The 22673-nt window shown below is 40.3% G+C and overlaps 2 protein-coding genes across 5 annotated transcripts in view; one reads left to right on the forward strand and one right to left on the reverse strand.

Annotated features, from left to right (window-relative positions):
• Positions 1 to 1051: 1051 nt before the first annotated feature.
• si:dkey-127k13.1 (PWWP domain-containing DNA repair factor 3A) lies at positions 1052 to 8427 on the reverse strand. Of its 2 annotated transcripts, none has more exons than XM_004539509.5 (14): positions 8301 to 8427; positions 7326 to 7505; positions 6863 to 7176; positions 6509 to 6737; positions 6195 to 6338; positions 6041 to 6111; positions 5709 to 5785; positions 4741 to 4801; positions 4572 to 4647; positions 4397 to 4447; positions 4034 to 4269; positions 1763 to 1984; positions 1570 to 1658; positions 1052 to 1479 (listed from the first exon to the last, which is right to left on the reverse strand). In XM_004539509.5, exons 2-14 carry the CDS (start codon positions 7330 to 7332, stop codon positions 1401 to 1403), a joined length of 1656 nt encoding a protein of 551 aa, XP_004539566.1. In that variant the 5' UTR covers positions 7333 to 7505; positions 8301 to 8427; the 3' UTR covers positions 1052 to 1400. The 2 variants fall into 2 exon arrangements, with proteins under 2 accessions (XP_004539566.1, XP_004539565.1); XM_004539508.5 differs by having other exon boundaries at positions 8170 to 8421.
• Positions 8428 to 10309: 1882 nt separating this feature from the next.
• kif26ba (kinesin family member 26Ba) overlaps positions 10310 to 22673 on the forward strand; it is a 101045-nt gene continuing 88681 nt past the window's right edge. For all 3 annotated transcript variants that reach the window (XM_076881918.1, XM_076881926.1, XM_076881932.1), the window contains exons 1-2: positions 10310 to 11024; positions 12259 to 12651. In XM_076881918.1, coding sequence (XP_076738033.1) covers positions 10965 to 11024; positions 12259 to 12651 — 453 coding nt within the window. In that variant the 5' untranslated portion in view covers positions 10310 to 10964. The remainder of the gene's footprint in view (positions 11025 to 12258; positions 12652 to 22673) is intronic.

Genomic DNA, 22673 nt, shown 5'->3' on the forward strand with positions numbered 1-22673 from the left:
AAAACCGGAAAGATCATGACTTTGCAATATCAAACTTCTTCTTTTTCTTTTTTTAGCTGCAGGGTCAACACACGGATCATATGCCGTGTGGTGAAAATGCTCCAATGCGGGGGCAGAAAGGCAAAGCAAAAGCTCTATAATAACAGTTAAGCTCCAAGGAAAGGTAGTGAAGATACATGATTTTGCTGGCATCAAGTCAGGGTGGAGTGGGTGGAGACGAGTGTCAGTTGTGCCTCTGACAAAAAGACAGCAGGGACAAATACTTCGTTACTGTACATAGGTAGACTATTCGGGTATCTCTACTTTACTTGAGTATTTTTGTCCTGACACATTTTTACTTTTACTCCCTACATTTTAAAGCAATTATCTGTGCTTTCTACTCCTTACATTTTCAAAACAGGCTGTTACTTTTAGTTTCACAGATTTGCGGGAAGTTATTGACGTCACTGCGAGCATTCAAATATCAAACTGATTTGAACCTAAACTGTAACACATGAAAGCAGTCCTGTTCGTGTATTATTCACCAGGTAAAAAGAGATGAACGAGGCAAAGTGGTCCGGTGTCTTAATTTATCGATATTTAATGACTGCATGTACCAATAAGTAGCTGTTGCGGCCCTTCGGCATCTAGGAGCAAGGGGCATAAAGGGAGTAATATTTTGAAGTGTCACTTAATTTCAAATGCAGTTTCTATCAGCTCAACATCAGCAAACACACAAACTGTATGTACTGTACTGTTTATTATTGCTGGTGTGACGAAGTCTGTTGGCATTTGGCCTTTTATTGAGACGTGTCCATAGAGCAACTGTCAATTACTGGCATGGAAATTATAAACGCTCCAGGATCCGATTGCCTCCAATTCATTTTCCACCCCATCATATGTGAATCAGGGGTATCCTTCTCTCTCATTGGTGGTTGCTTCATTTGCTCACCTTGATGTGGGGGAATGTTTATTACCACTTTCTTCACCATTGCAGAGGGTTTTTTGCCTTTCTATGGTCTCTGTGTGACTGTCCCTTTAGTGTTTATGAGAACCTTCACAGTTCAACAAAAAGTTTTATAACACTTTTTATTTCATGTAAAACTCTGATAAAAGCACATGCAGACAGATCATTAATACTTGAGCTGCTTGAGAAGCGATTTGGCCATGTGTACATTTCCACTTACGGAATAAAGTTAGGTGATGAAACTGCCTTTCATGATTACATTTCATGGCCTGTTTTTAGGTTTTATTATATGCTTGATATTCACTTTTTACAAGTATACAAAAACAAACAAAAAAAACAAACAAACAAAACAGTGCAGTGATTGATTGCAAGGCACACCGGTTATGGCTGCATTACTTATAAACAAAACTTAAAACACTCAAAATGTCACAAATCTTGACACTCAGACCGACAGTCAGAGAATAATGGAAGTGTTTGGATGCGATTTCTTCCTCATTTGCTGCTCAATCTTTAAATCAAACTGCTGCCTTTCTCTGAAACAACAACAACAACAACAACAAAAAAAAATTAGTATTTATCAATGAAGTCATTCTTTTTAAAAATTTAACATATGAAAGTCTTACCTGTTACTTATACGCCGCCCCCTGAGGTATTTTTCTTCTGCTGTTTTTACTGAAATGTTGTCCACTCCAGCAATGGCATAAATAATGGCCTGCACAGAAACAAACTCATAACACCTGGACTACAGAAACTGAACTGCATATCAGGAAACATTGCAAACAAAACCTGTGAGCACTCATGCAGGCTTTAGCTCACCTCAGGAAGAAGCACATCCAGGACAAAAGGGACACGATCCATGGATTTCACATCAGCTACGCAGGGGGCGTTGGCCACAGCTGCTGTATAGAGCTCATTTAGGTAGCAGTAGACTTGGTCGAGCTGATGGTCATCTTCAAGGTATATGTTCACCACTCGTCTACGATTGTCACTTAAGAAGGAGCGAAGCCACCTGGACTTCTCCTGTCCATGGATCACAGCCTGTAGGAAGTGTGATACAATGGGAAGAGATTTATTCAATCAATTATAGTTTCTTATGCCATCACATCTTAGTGTGGCGCAGCTCAGATGTCAGATTTTAAAAAGAACTGCAACTGAAATTTTTTTTTTTTTTTTTTTTTTTTTTTAAATAGCATTCATATGCAAATACTTTCAATATTCATCCATATGTTTGTTTAATTTTTGCATGCTCTGGCACACTCTTTGCATAACTGGTTGAGCTCCTGAAAGTATTGGACATTACTGGGGTGAACTTAAATTTGTAAGTACGGTATACTAAAATCGAGGTCAGCTTACATTCGTTGTGGCCTCTACCACCCGTACTTTATTCAAATAAATCTCCACGTCTTAACAGAGACGGCTTTTGACTTTGCTCTGGTGTCATACTAACAGAGCGCGCAATTCAGAAACGTATAAGAGCATAGGACACCTGGTCTTGATAAACAGTTAGGACAAACAAAATATTGGTACTCACTTATAAGTACCTCTTTGCGTTTACCTAACGGCAAACTAGGGCATTTCAGCTATAAACAGTTATCAGCATCAGCAAATAATAGCATATAATCATGAGTGGTATGTCATCAATCAAGGTAAAACATTAACCTTTATAACAGAAAAATAATATGCATTTGTTGATGATAACCATAGTATTGTACTATATAAATGAAATTAAAAAAAAAGTGTTAATAAAAATCTATCCCGATCCTTCTTTCCATTACTATAACAAGGAACTAAGAAGAACATAAATGATGGCAAGTTGAATTTAAATGTCTAGTCTTTGACTATCTTTAATTTCCAGACCTATGTAACTGTGGCAAATGTGATGCTATGGCCAAAGGAGACGTGCATTTGTTTCCACACACTGGAAATAAGTTTAAAATAAAAAACAAAAAACAAATTGTTGTTTATGATTTAGTTGTTGAAATCCACATTTGGGCTGGTATATGCTGTGAAAACTAATCAAGATTTATTAAAACAAAAACAAACAAACAGACACAAAAAAAGGATCTCTGCACATAAAAGCAACTAAAGGAATTCAGATGAAAGGTCACCAGTGGCTACATGTTTTAAGTCAGCTGGTCATCATGTGTTTTTTCTAAACTTCCAAGATGGTAACGCCAGCTAAAAGAGGAAGTCAAAGTCAAGGCATATTTGGTTTCCACGAAGAATTACAGTTGAAAGGCTTTTGTTTGGATCTATTGTAACTTCATTAGTAGGGCAGAACAGGGCTCTTCTCTTGCAGCACTTCAAAGCCCTTGTTGTTGATTGGTGTTTCAACCTCACCCAGTCTTTATATGTATTGTGATTCTGTATTGTAAAAACAGATGAAAACCGTGGCCTACAAACGTGCTTGTGCAGTGGGTGAACTGTGAAGCTGTGTGGGTTGGGGCAAACCCACACATTTCTCACGTGGGTCTCACAGTTGGGTGTTCCCACACAGGGCTGGCAGCAGTTTTACCTTTTGGGGGCCCCTTTATGGGCTTTTTAAATGGGCAAACCCACTACCCCCAGTACTGGCGTACCCACACAGCCCACAATGGGAAGCCCACAGTGGGGTCAGGTTAGCGGTGCACTAGATCCGGCACTGTTGCAGTCAATAACTCAAAAGCTGAAAAGTTACATAATTTGAGCAGGAAAGTTTCAAGCCTAAGTTGATCCACAGAAACCAAATATGAGTTTTCATCTCATAAAACTTTGGTGGCATAAAGGAAAACAAATAGTCCAAATTACTCAGAATATTAAATTATTTTGAGCTGGTAAAAAACTCTGCTTTCTGCTTCTGTTTCAGTTTGGGCTGTCCTAAAAGATCAAAGCAGCACTCATTACTCAGCACTGCTGCAACATTTACATAATTTTAGTGAAGTGACACCAGAACTGTAGCTTTTTGAGGAACACAAACAATCACCCCCTAAAACTCTATCGGCCAAGTCACTGCTATGCACACTGAACAGTTTCTTGGTATACCTATATTGGATTAAATGATATGGAACAAGAATTACACCAGCAGAAAAGCAACAGAGTCATTCATACCAGGAGGTGTGCGTCGACCATGTGTTGCTTGACAATGAAATGTACAAGCTTCTCATTTGCGCGGTTGTGGGCAGCATGGGTCCGATCTGGCAGCAACCTCTTTGAACACCTTATTTCCTTCTGCTGTTCACTAAAGCTGTCCTCCTTAACATCACATGGCTCCTCCATTGTTGAATCACTGATGATGGTTAGTCTCTCTGAAGCTGCCTTTGGATACCTCCTCCTCACAGGATAACCTAAACCAATTCAGACCAGCAGTCAAGAGCAACATCGGGGCCTAGCGAATCTGTAGGTGTATTCAACTTTTTAATTCTGTGCTAGCCTCGTTGAAATTTCTGATTCCAGGTCAAGGATGAAACTTACTCATATCGTGATCAAAGTACTGTATGAAGGAGCCAGAAAATGAGCCACATGCTACAAAGATAAAACATGATTAGTACTGCAGCTAATTCAGTGATATCATCCCAATATTGTTTAAACAACATATCACACACACAACAGTGTTTCTGCTTGCTGAGGCATTACATAAGCAACTCACCAATCCGAAATCTGTAGTCGGTTATGAGATCCAGGGACCATGATATTGCAGCATCATAGCTTTCTTTGGCTTTACACTGTTTAAAACCAACAAAAAAGCAAAAACAGTTTACCGTTGTGTCAAGTGAACATTTTCAGAAATCCGAACATACTCTGTGAGCAGTTCTTACCATGAGTTCATTAGCTTCTTCACAGTCAAAAGGTTTCAAGCATTTTAGAGCCACAGCAAACCTTTAGAAACACAAACACCCAACTGAAACGTTTATTTAAATAACATAAATGTAACAACACTAAGTAATGTGCATACACTAATCAGCCACTTCATTGGATACAGTTCAAATTCTTAATGCAAATATCTAATTAGCTAATCACATGGCAATAACCCGATGCATTTAGGCATGTAGACATGACCAAGACAACCTGCTGAAATTCAGACTGAGCATTAGAATGGGGAACAAAGGTGATTTAAATGTCTTTAAATGGATGTTGCTGCCAGTTGGACTGCCATGAATATTTTATAAACTGGACTTTCCCACACAATGATTGCTAGGATTTACTAGGCAGCAGTGGGTGCCACTACTATCAGCTAAGAACAGGAAACCTAGGCTACAAATCACAACGGCTCACCAAAAATTGTACATTTCCAACTGGAGAAATAGAAGATGGGAAAAATGGTGCCTGGTCTGTTGACCATTATTCAGATAGTAGAATCAGAATTTGGCATAAACGACATGAAAGCATGGATCTATCCTGCCTTGTCTCAATGGCTCAGGCTGCTAGTGGTGATGCAATAGTGAGGATTGATATTTTCATGCCACATTTTAGGACCCTTAGTACCACTTTAGCATTGTTTAAATGCCCCAGCCTACTTGAGCATTGTTACTGACCATGTCCATCACCCTTTATCCCTTCCAGAAAGATAAAGCACCATTTCGCAAAGCTCAAATAATCTCAAAGTACTTTCTTGAACATGACAGTGGGTTCACGGTTCTCAAATGACCTTTGGAGTATGGTGTAAAGGGAGATCCACATTGTGGACCTACATGTCCAACCAAGGTGTACTTTGTAAAGTGGCTGGTGAGTGTATGTATCACCTAAAGACAAGCAAGAAACAAAGCAAAAAGAGAAAACATCCTACCCTTTCTTTTTCTCAATGATTGAGTCATCAATGAAGATGATACTGGCTTTTCTGTGCTTTCTGTTCACACTTTTTACCTACAGCAAACAAAACAACAAATAAAAAACAAAACAAAAGGTGAGTCAATGTTTTTCATGGGCAATTATTGTCATTTTAACAGTGAACACTTTTTTTGATTCATCATCTAGTAAATTCAAGATATACAATAGTAGGCTGACTGACAGCACGTATCAAAAAAGCATTTAAGGCATTGATTCAATAAAAGAAAAGGAAAACATTAACCAGAATCTGCTAAATTGTGATTTTATCACATGTCACCATTATGTACTCACCAATGCAGGCCAATATGGATAGTTTCTATATTTGTGCCACACAAATGCTCCTTCGGTAATGGATGGGGGCTCTGAAAGTCAAAACAAAAATAAACAAATCAACTCAGTGTCCTGTACCGTCACAGACTCCAGTTATCCTTGTGGTCTCGCTCACTTTCGTCTGTCCGCATCAGGAAACTTGGGAGCTCTTCCTCGTCCTCCTCATCACTTATGTCATCCTTCTGGTAGGACAAAGTAGACAGCTGTTCTTCATGATGACTCAGTTCTATTGAAAGATCCGAAGACATCATGGAGTCATCTATTGTGGAGTTAAGAAGAGACAGAATTAGAGCACACCTGCAGCTCTCCATGCCAATTAAAAACACATGACATGCAAGACAGACTGTGCAAAATAAAAAACAAATGTAAAAAATGTGGCTTCACAGAACTGGCTGTGCTTGGGGACAACAGTACTGAATAATACACTACCTTGACTTTCTGCTTCAGCCTTCTGGAGTTCAAATCTTGGCCTGGAGCGGGAGGATGATTTCTCTTTATTTAAATTCCCAGTCTCTCTTTTTGGCTTCCTACCACGCCGGCACTTGACTGGAGGATCATCGGTTTTACCATCGGTCTGCGTTTGCGTCTTTGTCTGTCTTTGTTTAACCGGTCTCTTACGCTTACGTTGAGGTTTTGACTGTGAATCTACCGCTGTTGTCTAAATCAGAATACTTTATTAATCCCGAAGGAAATTAGGACATAAAACAGAACATAAAAGGAAACTGAATTCACTGAAGCTATGTGGGATTATAAAAATATATAAATTTCACTTTTATACCATACCTTTATCTGAGTGATGAACTCAGTGTATTGTAGCTCCCCTTCAGGAGGGGAGCCTGAAATGGTTGACGGGACATCATAGGTGGTGCTGTAGACTGGTGTGGAGGTCAAGCAGGCTTCTTGTGCAAACCTCATTTTCTCCCTTTCATTTTTTGGAGTACTAGCCTCTATTGAAAAGACAAGGCCGCAGTCGCTGCAGTTGCCGGTGCCTGGCACAGCACTTGAATCATCTGTGCTGGGAGACAAAACCGCATCTGAGGGGTCTTTCTCTGGCGACTTCTTTTTAGGTTCCTTTTTCCTTGTTTTTCCAGGTGCACCTAGGGGGGGGAGAGAAAAAAAAAAATCACGTGGTCATTTTTCTACTGTCATTTTGAGTAAATTTGTGTGTTCATATGAAAACATCTGGCTGTCTCAACGACTTTCTAAAATGTAACTCAGAGTTCTCGTTCATAAAAGTTTTGATTACCTTTCATTGCTGTAATATTTGGTGTATTCCTCCTTGTGGAAAGCTTTCCCTGGAGTTCATTGGGACACCGGAATACCAGCGATCTGACATTAATCGGGGCTTATTTTCTTTATTTGGGGGAGTTGAAGGTCCGTAGTAGGCGCCAGGGTTGATAAACCGGTAGCCGCAGTAGCTTTATGCCTGATTTAAAAAAAAAAAAAAGTAAAGTAAGGCGATGTTGCTCAATCGGCATGCTTAGTAGGCCGTACTTTCGCCTTGGATGAGTTTGGCACTAAACGCGATATTCGCAGGTTATTCTTGACATGCGTAGTGAATTCACAAATATGCGGAAAAGCTGTTGTCACGGAGACAACAGTGTCCTGGAACTGGGCGTCTAAGTACCTTTTTAACGGGAAACTCTACCATTTATGAATTTGGGTTTTAAGAAAACCATACATGTGCAAACGGCACAACAAACATTTGAAAAACAAAGTTTAACGGTGCAGTAACAGCGCAACGCCCAAGATGTGCTGCAGGTCAACCAGATAAGAGCGCTCGCTTGCTAACAAGACTTGCTCGCTAGTAAACAGGCATAAAAACCTAGTTTCTAACAAATCACAAAGTTGTTCACGGGGGTTTACACAGTTCCGTATTGTAGTTATGCGCCACTTGTCACACTAAAGCCATGTCACTATTCCGCCCTTTATATAATGCAATAACGTTGACGTACGGATCAACTAAAACAAGCAATGCAACAAATTAACTGCCGCCAAACTACGACGTAGACCCATAAAAATAGCGACTGACTGACCACCTCTGCCCGAGTCAAGCGAAGTAATGACAAGAGCTACAACTAGCCACTTACCTTAGGAACCCTAAACTCGGTATTTTTGTGCCACTCGCTAGCTTTTAGCTCCAGTTAAAACCCTTGACATAGTTGTTGCATGTAAACATTCACCGTTACCAAAAGTTGCACGAAAAAAAGGAGTTCCTAACCCCGAAACAAAACCTGCAGTCAATAGTGAAAGCAATGCGTCGTGCAGACAATTCCTGTTAACAAATGTTTGTTATTTCTCGTGGACTGTATACCACACTAAAAGATTTGCCGCCACCATCTGGACCGGAGGGCGTGATTTTATGTCTGAAAAAGCGAGAAGGACACGCTTGGCTGTTCACGGATTTAGTGTTGTGGTTGAGCACAGGATGTGTGCACAACTTGCAGCTATATACTGTTTAGAAGAGATTTTAATAGGCTTATGCATGGGTAGGAGGCAAGAATTAAATAATTCAAATAAAAATGTAATATGAAAAAAAATGCCACCCAAACATACCGGGTTTAATTTTGAATTTTTTGAAACTGCCCCCATTTTTTGCTGTATTAACTCTAAAGCGACATTGTCTTCCAATCTCACAAAAAGCTACCAAATTCAATAAGTTATATATATACACACATAGAAAAAAAGACAGTCATGTGACTTTTTTTTTTTTTTTACTGTAACTTGCTTCCAGATCCACAGAGTTTTACAGAGACACATAAAAAAGCTTGTTTTGCTATTCGTGTAATCTTTTTTATTTGTATTTATTTCGTTTTATTCTATTTATTTATTTATTATTTACTGCTGTGCTCTAATTCAGCGTTGAAGCTTATCTAGTTTATCATAGGGGTAGCAGAGTACAACCTGCTTGTCCAAATTCTCGCAGAGCGAAAACCTAGAGACAACCACACAAGTCCACTTTCACAATTATGGGCAGGGAGAACATGCAGACTATACAAAGCAAGGCTACACAACCCCGGATTTGAGCCCAGGACTTTTTTCCTGTTAGACGTGCTAACCATTTGCAAAATTAAAAACAGCATGCCTGTAGGTTTTTTGTTTGTTTGTTTCTTTTTGAAATTTCTGTGTTAAAAGTGTAAGTCAAAGCGACACTACCCAACTGCAGAGCGCTCACAATACCACTTCTTTCTCTAAAATCGACACTCACCTTTAGTGCAGCAAAATCTCTTCTGGTAAAAAAGTGTGAAAGACTAAGCAAGAAAGAAAAAAAGCAAAATCTTCTCTGATTACGCAGTCATTAAAAAGGAAAAAGAGTGGGAAAGGATGGGAAACAGGTCTGTTCAACAGTCTACTTTCACTTACCTGTTGGTGTCTGGTTTCAACCGCAATGCCCTCCTGGGAACAAAAGAGGGCACTGTGTGACCACTCATCCTGTGTTCACATGGGTTTCCTAAACCTTTCCATCACGTAGAAGTATTGCTGCTGCTCATGCTTGGATCTTAATGCTACAGTCCTAGCTTTGCTTTCTACAGATATTTTCTTCAATTAGGGGCTCACCACCCTACAGCTTTACCTGCTGAAAAGTCACAATTGACACTTTTTTATTTGTTTTTGTTTCTGTTTGACTGACAGAGGTCAAAGGCCGGTGGTTAAGCTTACAGCAACAGGGCTGAGATGTCTTTGACACTGAGTACACAGTTATTTAACATTTTTTAGTCTCGTTGTAATTTGATGATTTTCTTCATCCATTTTATTCTATCTGATACCACTGCCTGCTTGATTGAGAGGTTTTCGGGGCTGTAATCAGGAATTAAAATCCAAGTACTTCCAAGACACCAAACTAAAAAAAATAAAATACAAATAAATAAGTAAAGTCTTTGAAATGCCTCCATTCGTTGGATTTTCCTCATAGAAAATCGGTTTAATTGTTATTTATATGTAAGTATATTTTTTCTCAGTCCATACTGTCCAAAAATGAATCTCGCATAAATACAAAGTTTTTATAGCTTTGGTCAAAATGACTTGAAAGCTTACAATTTTTTTTAAACACCTTAAAGTTATGTTCCTAAACTCCACCACTTTCCACTTTAATCAGGCAGAAATCCACCTGTCACTCAACTGGCACCTTTGGACGTGCATTGGCCTGAGGCAGATGAGGGATAAATTGGCCCCGCCTTCATCCAGATGTGCGTTCTTGCTCCTGTCTCTTCAGTCAACTGCTGGCTTCGGCGGAGCCGCAGGAAGTCAAGAGGAGGGCGCAGATAGTAACACTCAAAGTACAAACAACGAGGAGATGACTTCTGTAGCAGTGGTCTGAACCAGCCGAATCTCACACGGTCTAGTTAGAGAAGGAGACCTGCGCCGTGCGTCGGAATTTCAGCTACCCCCTGAGGGGGGTGGGGGTGTTTGCTTTACCTGGCCAGCCTGAGACGCAGAGCTGATGGAGAGAGGCTGGGCTGAGTGCGGTGCCACTCTAGAGCGCTGTTGAACAGAGAGCTTCATTCAGCTCATAGACTCTGCTGAAGGGGAGCGGTCTTTTTCACCGACCTGTGTGATTCTTGTGTGCTTTTAGGAGTAATTCGAGGGCTATTTTAGACGCAACAAACCGTGCGGTTTGTTAAGAAGAGACCGAAACCATCTGTGATTTTTTATTGTGTGTCTCTTAGACGCAGCATGGGGATGTAACTGGGTTCATCATGCATCTGGAAGTGGCGTGAGGTTACCACCAGCCCGAGAAGAGCAAACTGCTGGGGCGTGTGGTTAATTGAAATTGATCCGGTGGTCTTTATTTTTTATTTTTTAATTTATTTATTTTTGGATGTGAAGCTGTAGCAGAGGTTCTTTCTCCTCTCCTCTCCTCCTCCCCATTCCTCTCACCTCCAACATGACTTCACTGTCGGGGACTAAGGAGAGGTCTGTGAGCAGCCGGAGCAGAAAATATGGGGTAGGTTATTCATTCCAGCAGCCGAGGGGTGGACACACCTCTGTTCCCAATCAGCCTGGTAAACATTAAAACTTATCATCCGTTCACTGCTGCATGCACTTCATCTCACACTCCACCCATTTTTATAGGAGACTGCCGTTTGCTTCGTTTTCAGGGTGACATAAACATGAAACTTGAAGGTTCTTGTAAGATTTGTGTTCCTACTGCTGATTGCTTTGTGAAGATCACACTTCAAATATCAGTGCTTATGGTGTTATGGTGTCACAACGCTGGCATGCATTTTCACTGAATGATCCCCAGAAGTAGCACTTGCTGAGCACCAAAGTGCTAAATCAGTGAAGACTATTATAGTCACACCTGTGTCACTGCCTATCATCTACAAAGACTAATTAACAATAATTTATAACACGCCGTTTGGCACAATATAACCACCTCTTCATTTGGAGATGATTGAGCGTTCCCATTTATCAGCCTCAACTCTTTGCTGCCTTATTATAGCCCTCGAGAGAAAGATCACAGGAGTGCCCAACCTTTACAGCCTCCACCACATCAATGGGTCTGTTCTCTGACTGGATTTACCCAGCCGCAAAAGATCAAATTCTCCACTCTTTGCTGCTTGTTTGATGTTCCCATGTGGTTGAGTAGAACAAAATAACAGGTCTATCCTGGCTTAATCCTATTTAGTGGTTTATGGAAGCACTCAGTAGGATGACTTGTCGTTCCATTGCAGGAAATGTTTAATGTCATTCTCTGTTTGTAGGTTTTTAACTGAATGTCTGTCTAATTTAATGTCCTAATGTTAGGTAAGACTCCGTCTAATCTTGATCCCTGATCACACATTTCCTGTGTGGGTTATTCACAGGACACTCTGTGTCTGCTTAGCCTTTTTTCTTTTAAGAGAAATCAACATTTTTAGTGTTGATTGTGGAATAACAATGGATGCTGAATCTGTGATTTGGGTATTCATTTTTTTGTTAAAGCAGAACAATTAGTTGTTGAATTTTTAATTAAAGAAATGTTTACTTGCTTTAACTTTATTTCAGAAACATATCTCTATATTAGTACACAAAGGCAGGTGCAGATTGATATACTGGCCATGTGCTGTCGGTGTAATGCACATAAACACAATGATTATATTATATACATATTTTGACTTTCCTGCAGTGACTGTAAAAATTTGCATCTTGGAAATACACCATCATTAATTTTTTCTCTTCGGAAAATTTTTTCTTAGGTCCCTGACACATCGCCGACCAAATCTTCCTCCTTCTTCCCGGACACATGGTACCGAAAAGCCTATGATGAGACCACCCGCTCCGGTACACGCCCCGCCCCGGAGGGTGCTGGCTCCATGCCCAGCTCCACGGGAACACCATCCCCAGGCTCAGGAATCTCCTCACCAGGATCCTTCTCTGGGTCACCTGGGACCATCTCCCCAGGCATTGGGACAGGATCACCCGGTTCGCTAGGTGGCTCACCAGGTTTTGGGACAGGATCGCCGGCCTCAGGCAGTGGAAGTTCCCCTGGAAGTGAAAGAGGGATATGGTGTGAGAACTGCAATGCAAGGCTGACAGAGCTGAAACGACAGGCACTAAAACTGCTCATCCCTGGACCTTATTCCAGCAAGGTAAATTTCTTAGTTTTGTTTGTCCTTCTGTCTTATAGCGTATCTGAAAAAGTGTGTAGGAAGTCACACACAAGTGGTTATGCTCAGTTTCATAGCGTCCAAAAATAACTTGCTCCTTCATTAACTGTGGCATTTGGTCACTGGCACTTATTAACTTTGTTGCTCATGAAAGAGGGGACTTGTAATCATGCTCTTGCTTACTGTGTTGGTGTGTCGTCAGCATTATTGTTGCCATAAATCATAAGGATGCTGTAATTTGTCCAACCCCCATTTGACCAGCTGCAAAGAAAAAGGAGCAGAAACCAAAGAGCCTTTGGGATTTGGGATCATAATTGTATGTGAAGCTGTTTATCCAATACTGTCACTGCCAAAACAAAATGAAAAACATAGGCGAGATCATTTTGATTTCTGTCTTGGAGTTTCCCATTTTGCCTGATTGAACATATTACCAAAATCAATGAGCTCGCTTTAGTCTATATTGCTTTTCTTCTTTTGAGGGAATTAATGTGATGGATTACTGTAAGACACTAACCTCAAAGACTAGTATTAATCCACTTGGACTCCTGCCTTTTCTCATTTTCTTTGACAGGTGTATCATTTGTTTCTGTGGGTAGTCTATATAATCAGTTTTATTTTCATTAGTGCAGCATTTCTCAATAGCCAGGATATTTCCAGGAGTCCCAGAGTGTACATTCACCTGGGCGTACAAATGCATCATATATACAGATATGCAGCTCACATTTCTTACCTTTTCTACACTGAATAGGTTTTCTTATTATTGTTTGTTTTTAAAACTTGATTATGAATTAATGTGACATTACTTATCACTAGACGAATTTAACTTTTGACTGCTCTTTGCCTTTGGGTCTGATGTCCTTCTGCTACAGCTGACTGAATTTTAGTTATAAAACAATGGGCCTCATATCAGACATTGAGTTAATTGGTAACAAATAGGCTTAAATTATATGCCACGGGGCTGATAAGGCAAAGCTGTTGAGTCAGATGTAGACTTAGAGTGGCATAGTGGAATTTGCTGTAAAGACTGTAAGACAACAAGTGGTGTGGAAATGCTGTATTTTTATTAGTTCGAGAGTATTACAGTTGGAAATTGTTAGGAACAGCAGGGGTTAGTTGGGAGTCTCAGTTGCCAGACCACTAATTAAAGCGTCATTTGTGAGGCTGGGTTCATTTCAGGCTGATTAAAGTTCCCATTGTGGCTAACTTTATTGCAGCGTAGAAAAAACGCATGCACAACAATCAGCATTATAACTAGTTTAGGTAGTGTGTATGTCTTCATTTAAAAGCTGTCTCAATATAGACATAAAATAGTATGACCTTACTGGAAGAGGATATGGAAATGAGGATGGCATATAGTGTGTGGGCAATAGTTAGCAATAAGATTGTGGGTGTTCACCTTATTACTTGGATGGGGACTTTCTAAGTGGAGTTTGCCTGTGTGAATTTCCTCTCGGTGATCTAGTTCCTCCCACAGTCCAAAGACATGCATGTTAGGTTATTTGGTGAATCTAAATTGGCAGTAGAGATGAATTTGAGTGTGAATGGTGGTCTGTCTCCCTGTGAGAGACTGGTGACCTGTCCTGGGTGTTCTACACCTCTTGCCCAATGTCAGCTGAATTGTCTCCAGCCTGCCTGTGACCCTGAATTGGATAAGCAATTAAAATGGATTGATGAAGACGTGGAAATGAGCTCAATAGTATCAATGAATCTAGTGCAGAAATCTTGGGGTCATTGAATTTCAAAATATCTCATGTGGCTCAAGGGTCTGTTAATAAAAAATAGATTTTATTGACTTGTCCCAATTTGCTTCACTGATTTAACCTTCAAAGTATGAACAGGAGTGGAATTTGACATTGGAAAAAATGTGTTGTATTACATTATTTTACACTGTGGATGCAACACCTTGAAGACTGTGATAGTAGTTTCACACTAAGAAGAGAAAACACGTGTCTCTGTACTTTTAAATCTGTTGTTTGCATTTTTATTTTTAAGAAGTTTCTCATGTGTGAAGTGACTCAAGTCGCTCCAGCGGTTCTTGCATAAATTAGTTATTTTGACTCTTTTTCCTTGGGGTTGGTTCTTTTTATAGTATTAGAGTGTTCGATCCTCGAGTTCAAACAGACACCTGACACTACTTCTTGAAAAGTGTTGATTCAACAGTACAATACCCACAGCTAATGAAGTGCATTAAATCAATATAATAATTTTTTAATAACACCTATTATCAGTAAAATGAATACGTTTCATGTAAGTAGAGAAGTGGTTAAATCCTGAGAAACTTAAAACAACATGTAAGTCAAATCAGTTTATTATAAACACATTTAAAGACAGCAGGTTGACCATAGTGCTGGATAGCTAAAGTATTAAGATAATTTTTAATTAAACCCAAAAAAAAGAAAGAATTTGCACTGTCTTGCTGAATGCCCAGCAGGAAAAATATCAAATTACAAATGTAACCTGCTCTCTTCCTTTCAGCTTGTTTTTACTCATGAGATGAAGTTATGCACGTTATAAAGAAACTTTAATTGGAAGTTGCTAATTCAAGTGTCTTACCTATATTACACGTGTTTTCTGCTCTTGTCTGCGCAGAAACTCCACTGCAAGAGCAGAGGTTAGTTTCATTGATGGAAAAAAAACCCCTCTGGGCTGTTACTGAAAAATTTAATGGTTCAGGTATTTTAGCCATCTAGAATTTCCTGACTGGTTTTCTTCTTTTTTTTTAAACCCAGACACGTTTTACAAGAATGGTTTAAACTACGCAGGTGTTCTGCATCATGAAACGCTGAACTAAAGTCATTAGTTTGACCTAATAATCCTTCTCCTTCTCCAAATATGCCAGTGCAGCAATTTGGCTTGTGTATTTTGTGTGGGTGTATGGGTTCCTGATGCACTGTCAGCGTGAGACCCCGTGTTAGTCCCACAGGACACTGTGACATATGTGACCCACCGCACAGCTAAAACACAAACACACATCAACCATCTGATTAAACAGCTAACACACACACACACACACACACACACACACACACACACACACACACACACACACACACACACACACGTTCACATGCCTTTGTCTGTGTCATGGATCTGACTACACAACGTTATGCAAGTTATGCTTGACCCACACACACAAAGAGTCGTATTACCATTTCTTTAGCCATTGCATACATTGCATTCAATTTCCATAGATTTACCCTTATTGTAGCCTTCAAATCAAATTACTCACTTTGAAATTTAATGATTTTTTTTTCACTCTTCATCCCCATAAAACATAAAAAAAGTCCTCACACTGTGACTGTGTAAACACATTTGTGAGTAGTGTGTGAGTAATACAAGTGCTCAGACATTCACACACAGGGTCGTTAATACTATGCTAATGATGACCTTCGCCGTGCTTACCTTTTGAATATTTTCCTGTCTGGATGTCTGCAGTTCAATGTGTAGGTGTGTGCAAGTCTGCTCACAAACACGCATAAAAACAAGCATCCATAAAATGATTTGTCATTGTGCTTAAATGTCAAGATAATATATTGCTGAAGACAAACCACGGTTTGAATGCTCATCCACTTATAGACTGTGTACGCAGCTATCAGTTAATGTAAACAAGCTGGACTCAACTAGGACTCTAAAGCACATCTGGCTACACAGCTGCACTCACTTAAGGCCTCTGTCCTTATTGCAGTGGTGTGTATATCTGCATGTCTGACTTGTGTTTGTGTATTCATCCTTTATATACACACCCAAATCATAAATGGATGGAGGGTGATCTGTTTTTGCTTGTCCAGTTTAGCTCAGGAAAGTGGGTCACTATGTGTGTGTATGTTTAAGTCACTAGCAAAGTGACTGTTTTAGATCAGTGGAAAGTTAAAACCATCCATGTTTATAAAGTGAAACGTATACAGTTTCCCACGAGACATAAGAATAGAGCCAAAGAAGGATATGTTTGTGAATATATATGCCCTCCCCAAGGACCTCTTGATGTCAGTATGAGATTTATTAAGATTGCTTTTATCTGTACTTTTTTTTTGTCAATTAGAACATGTTATGTCAAGTACAGTGCACTTAACCGTTGGAGTTTCTTCTGGATATAAATGCCTTATGCACTTAAAATGTTTGTATTAACAGATTCATTGATGTGTCTGCCTAGATGTGGTTGTAGATTAAACATCTGTCAGCAGCTACCAAGGCGGGGATCATTGCAGTTAGCGTGCAGTCAGATTGAAAAAGTAAAGCTTTCTATGATCCTGACATGCAGTGGTTATTTTTTTACTTAGCCTATTCGCTTGTTCACGCCCAAGTTATCATAACTCAGCCAGAAAGTGCAAGCCCGGAGTTATTATCTAAAAATATCCCAGTTCTCTGCTAACTGCACTCTATTTAATTTGTAAAATATGTGTACACACACACACACACACACACACACACACACACACACACACACACACACACACACACACGTAGAAAAATATTTAGTATACACATCCAGAAATGCATATACTATTATATATTGTACATATATTTATTAGTTTCAGATGTAGCCATTCTTGTATTTTGCTTGTTTACATTATTGTATTTTGCACAACTCTGTTGCTTGTGAAGGTCACACACAAGAATTTCACTCACATGTGCTGTACCAATGTACCTGCACATGTAATGTGACAATAAAAGTGATTTGATTTGATTTGATTTTCAAAAAATTTGAAAACCTGATAACCTAGCACGTGTTGTGCACATTTGAAGGTACCTAGAATTCATGTATCCATCATTTCAGTGTTTACATATAATTTAGATGTCAAAGCTTTGAAAAATTAACAAGAAAATAAATCAGAAAAGGTGTGAGGTTGTCATGTAAGGGGATATAAAGACCACTTTAGGAGCAGCTTTATGGTGCTTGAAAGGGTGTTTAAAATACACCAATACATCCTATACATTATTTTGTATGGTATAGTATTTGGAACATACATTGGTTCAGTCCTGACTCAACACACTGTATCATATGAATAAAAATAATGGATTTCTTTCACACCGTGTTAACAATAGCTAACTTATAATGTTTGAGGCTAACAGCAAAGCGTCGCATATGCATTTGCTGACCTCAATATTTGAAAGTCTGCTCCTGTTTTATATAAGCAGCCACCATTGTAAAAGTAAATACAGAAAATACAACCCCAATTCCACAAAAGTTGGGGCAGAATGCAGTTGTCTGCAAATTTTGTGATCCCCTCTCTTTTTAGAATCAGTTTTCTCTAAAATCAGTTTTGCGCTTTTTCCAGATGTGAAAGCTGCCAGTTCCATAGGCACTACTCCACTCCCAAACTGTGTGAACTGAAGGATTTGAATAGAGGAATGATAACAATCCAGATGAGATCAGCCCGTTTTAATTTTAGCACCAATGAAGATGGTGGTGTTTCTGCGTCTTGATCACATATAGGTTAGCATGCTAGAAGCTAACAGCAAAGCACCACATACGCATTCACTGACCTCAGTATTTGAAAGGTCTATGATTCTTTGCATCATAGAGCTTTAAAGTGCATTTGTGGATGGCACAGTAAACTGTGTTTATGGGTAGTGGTTTGTGGAAGTGTCCCATGCTTAATGCAGTCCCGCCTAAGGGTCAAAGATCACAAGCATCAAAAACTTATTTTCAGTCTTTTCTTTAGAACACAGAGATTTCTTCAGATTCTCCGAATCCGTTGATTATATTATGTATGTTAGAACCCTCATTTTATGTTGAGGAACACTATTCTGAAGTTGTTCCTTAATTTGTAGATGCAGTTTTGGGCAGAGGTTCAGCAATCTGAACACATCTGACACAAAGGATGGAAATGCTAATGCTGTATCAGTAGGAGTGTAAAACGTGTAGATGATGAGAGGTTTATTTGACCATCAGGTGACCTGGAGATTTGAAGCTTATTGTTTTGTCTGCCATTGCCGCCTTTCCAATCCATGAACACAAGTGATGTCGATACACTTGTGGATCTAATCATCTTAACTAATCCCAGTCACCAAGTAATTGTCACCTACAACCAGTGATTAGTCTGTAATTAGTCCACTTATCAGATCAAATGGTGGAGTATCATTGCTCAGCAATCTGTCCTCAAAGGGATATTTTTCTGCACACAGGTAGCTAGCTATCCTATAATAACCAAATCCCATAACACTACAGAAGCAGGCCTCCGGTAACCACGGCAGCTGGTGTTGCCACGGCAGCAACATGTGACAGATGTGAGCGGCATACATATCTCCATCAGTGTTAATGGGTTCCTCGTAGTTGTTTGTGTGTGTGTGTGTGTGTGTGTGTGTGTGTGTGTGTGTGTGTGTGTGTGTGTGTGTGTGTGTGTGTGTGTTTGAGAGAGATTGATGGGAGAGAAAGTGTTGGGAGAGAGGGTGAAATTATATGAGTTCACATGAATAATAGTGCGTCTTAGTGTGTGTTTTTGGCATATATATATATATATATATATATTAGGGGTGCAACGATACACAAAATTCACGGTTCGGTTCGGTTCGATACTTTGGTGTCACGGTTCGATATTTTTTCGATACAAAAAAAATGTTCATGCCTTTTTAATTTGTCATTTATTAAAATTATAAATATATATTTTAACTCAAAAGTACAGTTTTTAAATTTAACCCTAACCCTTGTGCGTGTTTTTTATTTTGACAGCGAATGCGCACCTGCGGACCACTTATGTGCAGCCCTGGTTATTTAGCTCGTCATATTGCAGCCACAGAAATTCTTTTGTCCATGAAACCATAAAGCTGCACTTTCTTTTTGCCTTATAGTCTGATTTGTCATAACTTCTCCATTTTGTGGTAAGCTTTTATTTGGCTGTCACTTCTTCACCCTGACCTGTCTTATTTGGCTCAGCAGAACTAAAATATATATACTGCTGCTTTTACACACGGACTCACATAAGCTCAGCGATTCTCTGCGCGATCAACCTCTCATATGTTTAAGCTTGCTGCGGGAGATTTCACTTGTCATGTTTGCATAGTAAGCTAACGATTAATAAGACGATGTCAGAGGAATTGGTGCACAAATTATCATCACTCACAGATCAGTGCTGTCGCTCTCTATACACAGTTCGCACGATTGCAAAGTGAAATCAAAAAACAAGCGCAAATTCAAACGCGATTTCAATATGTCACATATTGACAGTGGCTCACCGATGCCAATGACATAATTACCCAGCTACATTTCTGAAAGAATGCAAAAGCATTGACATATATTTTTCCTTCCTACAATAGCCCGATGGGCAGGGTAGCCCGTCTGAAAAAAATCGCTAGCCCCCGGACGTCGGGCTAGCGATTTTGCGAGCCCTGTATCTGATTGAGGAATCACTCATCTTTGGAAAAGAGAGTTTATTACAGAGAAATGTCTCTTTCCAAAATAAAAGCTATACTATCCGCTTCTTCTGGGCTATATTATCAGCAGCATAAGGAGAATCATGTGCTAACAGCTGTCTAAATGACTCGGCTAAAGTTAGTAGCATGCTTATTGTTTTTGTCTTTGCACTAGGATGATGTCGGTGTAAATGTGCAGTCATATTCGTTGTGTTCCCACTAGTGCTTTCAGGTTAATCTCGTTGAAATGACCTTAACGCCACAACACGGCAAATCTCCGTTAACGAGCTACCGCCGATCGCCCGTGCATGGGGCTAGACGGCTAACACGTTAACGAGCTAACTGCGCTAACACACTAGTTCCCACCCATGTAATTGAGCATTGCATGGCACATCCAACATACTGTTTTACTTTAGTCCATGACTCGCTTACCTTCAGGGTCATACGTCACATGAAAACCAAAATAATTCCAAACGCCAGATCTGAATGAGGGGTGGGGGAGGTGCCCTGCGCTCTTCCTTCTGACTATGCTGTCTGTGTTGAGCGCTCAGTGGATCTGCGCTCGACAGTGCAGCCTAGGCGGAGTAGTCGAACGCAGATTCACTGAGCGCTCAACACAGACAGCATCGTCAGAAGGAAAGTTGATAAAATAAATTACAAATGTTGTATTGTTCGATACATATGCGTACCGAACCGAAAGCACTGTATCGAACGGTTCAATATCGATACGAATATCGTTGCACCCCTAATATATATATATATATATATATATATATATATATATATATATATATATATATATATATATATATAAAAAACACCCAGCACGCCCCTGCGGGCGGTTTATCCTTCAAGCTCGGGTCCTCTACCAGAGGCCTGGGAGCTTGAGGGTCCTGCGCAGTATCTTAGCTGTTCCCAGGACTGCGCTCTTCTGGACAGAGATCTCCGATGTTGTTCCCGGGATCTGCTGGAGCCACTCGCCTATCTTGGGAGTCACCGCACCTAGTGCTCCGATTACCACGGGGACCACCGTTACCTTCACCCTCCACATCCTCTCGAGCTCTTCTCTGAGCCCTTGGTATTTCTCCAGCTTCTCGTGTTCCTTCTTCCTGATATTGCTGTCATTCGGAACTGCTACATCGATCACTACGGCCGTCTTCTTCTGTTTGTCTACCACCACTATGTCCGGTTGGTTAGCCACCACCATTTTGTCCGTCTGTATCTGGAAGTCCCACAGGATCTTAGCTCGGTCATTCTCCACCACCCTTGGGGGCATCTCCCATTTTGACCTCGGGACTTCCAGGTTATACTCGGCACAGATGTTCCTGTACACTATGCCGGCCACTTGGTTATGGCGTTCCATGTATGCCTTGCCTGCTAGCATCTTGCACCCTGCTGTTATGTGCTGGATTGTCTCTGGGGCATCTTTACACAGCCTGCACCTGGGGTCTTGCCTGGTGTGATAGACCCCAGCCTCTATGGATCTTGTGCTCAGAGCTTGTTCTTGTGCTGCCATGATTAGTGCCTCTGTGCTGTCTTTCAGTCCAGCTTTGTCCAGCCACTGGTAGGATTTCTGGATATCAGCCACCTCCTCTATCTGCCGGTGGTACATACCGTGCAGGGGCCTGTCCTTCCATGCTGGTTCCTCGTCTCCCTCCTCTTTCTTGGGTTTCTGCTGCCTGAGGTATTCACTGAGCACTCGGTCAGTTGGGGCCATCTTCCCAATGTATTCTTGGATGTTCGTTGTCTCATCCTGGACTGTGGTGCTGACACTCACCAGTCCCCGGCCCCCTTCCTTCCGCTTAGCGTACAGCCTCAGGGTGCTGGACTTGGGGTGAAACCCTCCATGCATGGTAAGGAGCTTTCTTGTCTTTATGTCAGTGGCTTCTATCTCCTCCTTTGGTCAGCCTATTACCCCAGCAGGGTACCTGATCACGGGCAGGGCGTACGTGTTGATGGCCCGGATCTTGTTCTTACCATTCAGCTGACTCCTCAGGACTTGCCTGACCCTCTGCAGGTACTTGGTGGTTGCAGCTTTTCTAGCGGCCTCTTCATGGTTCCCATTCACCTGCGGGATCCCCAAGTACTTGTAACTGTCCTCTATGTCTGCAATGTTGCCTTCTGGTAGTTCAATCCCCTCAGTTCTGACTACCTTCCCTCTCTTTGTTACCATCCGACTACACTTCTCCAGGATGGTAACAAAGAGAGGGAATATATATATATATATATATATATATATATATATATATATATATATATATATATATATATATATATATATATATATATATATATACATATATATATATATATATATATATATATGTAGTTTTGTGTGTGAGAGAGAGCGATCATGCCCTCCTGATGCCTTTCAGGTGTGAAAGACATGCGAAGAGAGGGAGAGATGCTGATGCAGGCTGAATTGTAGAGGTTCTCACTAGGTTTGTGTCAATTTGCCACCATTCTCTCCCACCCGCACATTGCAGACATACACATACAGACAGACTCTCTATGCCAATTCAGTAACTTCACTCCTGTGTTTCTAAGAAAGCACTTGTCCTGACATGACATGTATTTTAATATTTAAGTATTTTGGTTGATTAAAATTTGGTTGATATTTATTTCTATCATACATTTTGTTTATACAGGGAGTG

Source organism: Maylandia zebra, linkage group LG1 (genome assembly GCF_041146795.1).
Source record: "Maylandia zebra isolate NMK-2024a linkage group LG1, Mzebra_GT3a, whole genome shotgun sequence".
Classification (NCBI taxonomy): domain Eukaryota; kingdom Metazoa; phylum Chordata; class Actinopteri; order Cichliformes; family Cichlidae; genus Maylandia; species Maylandia zebra.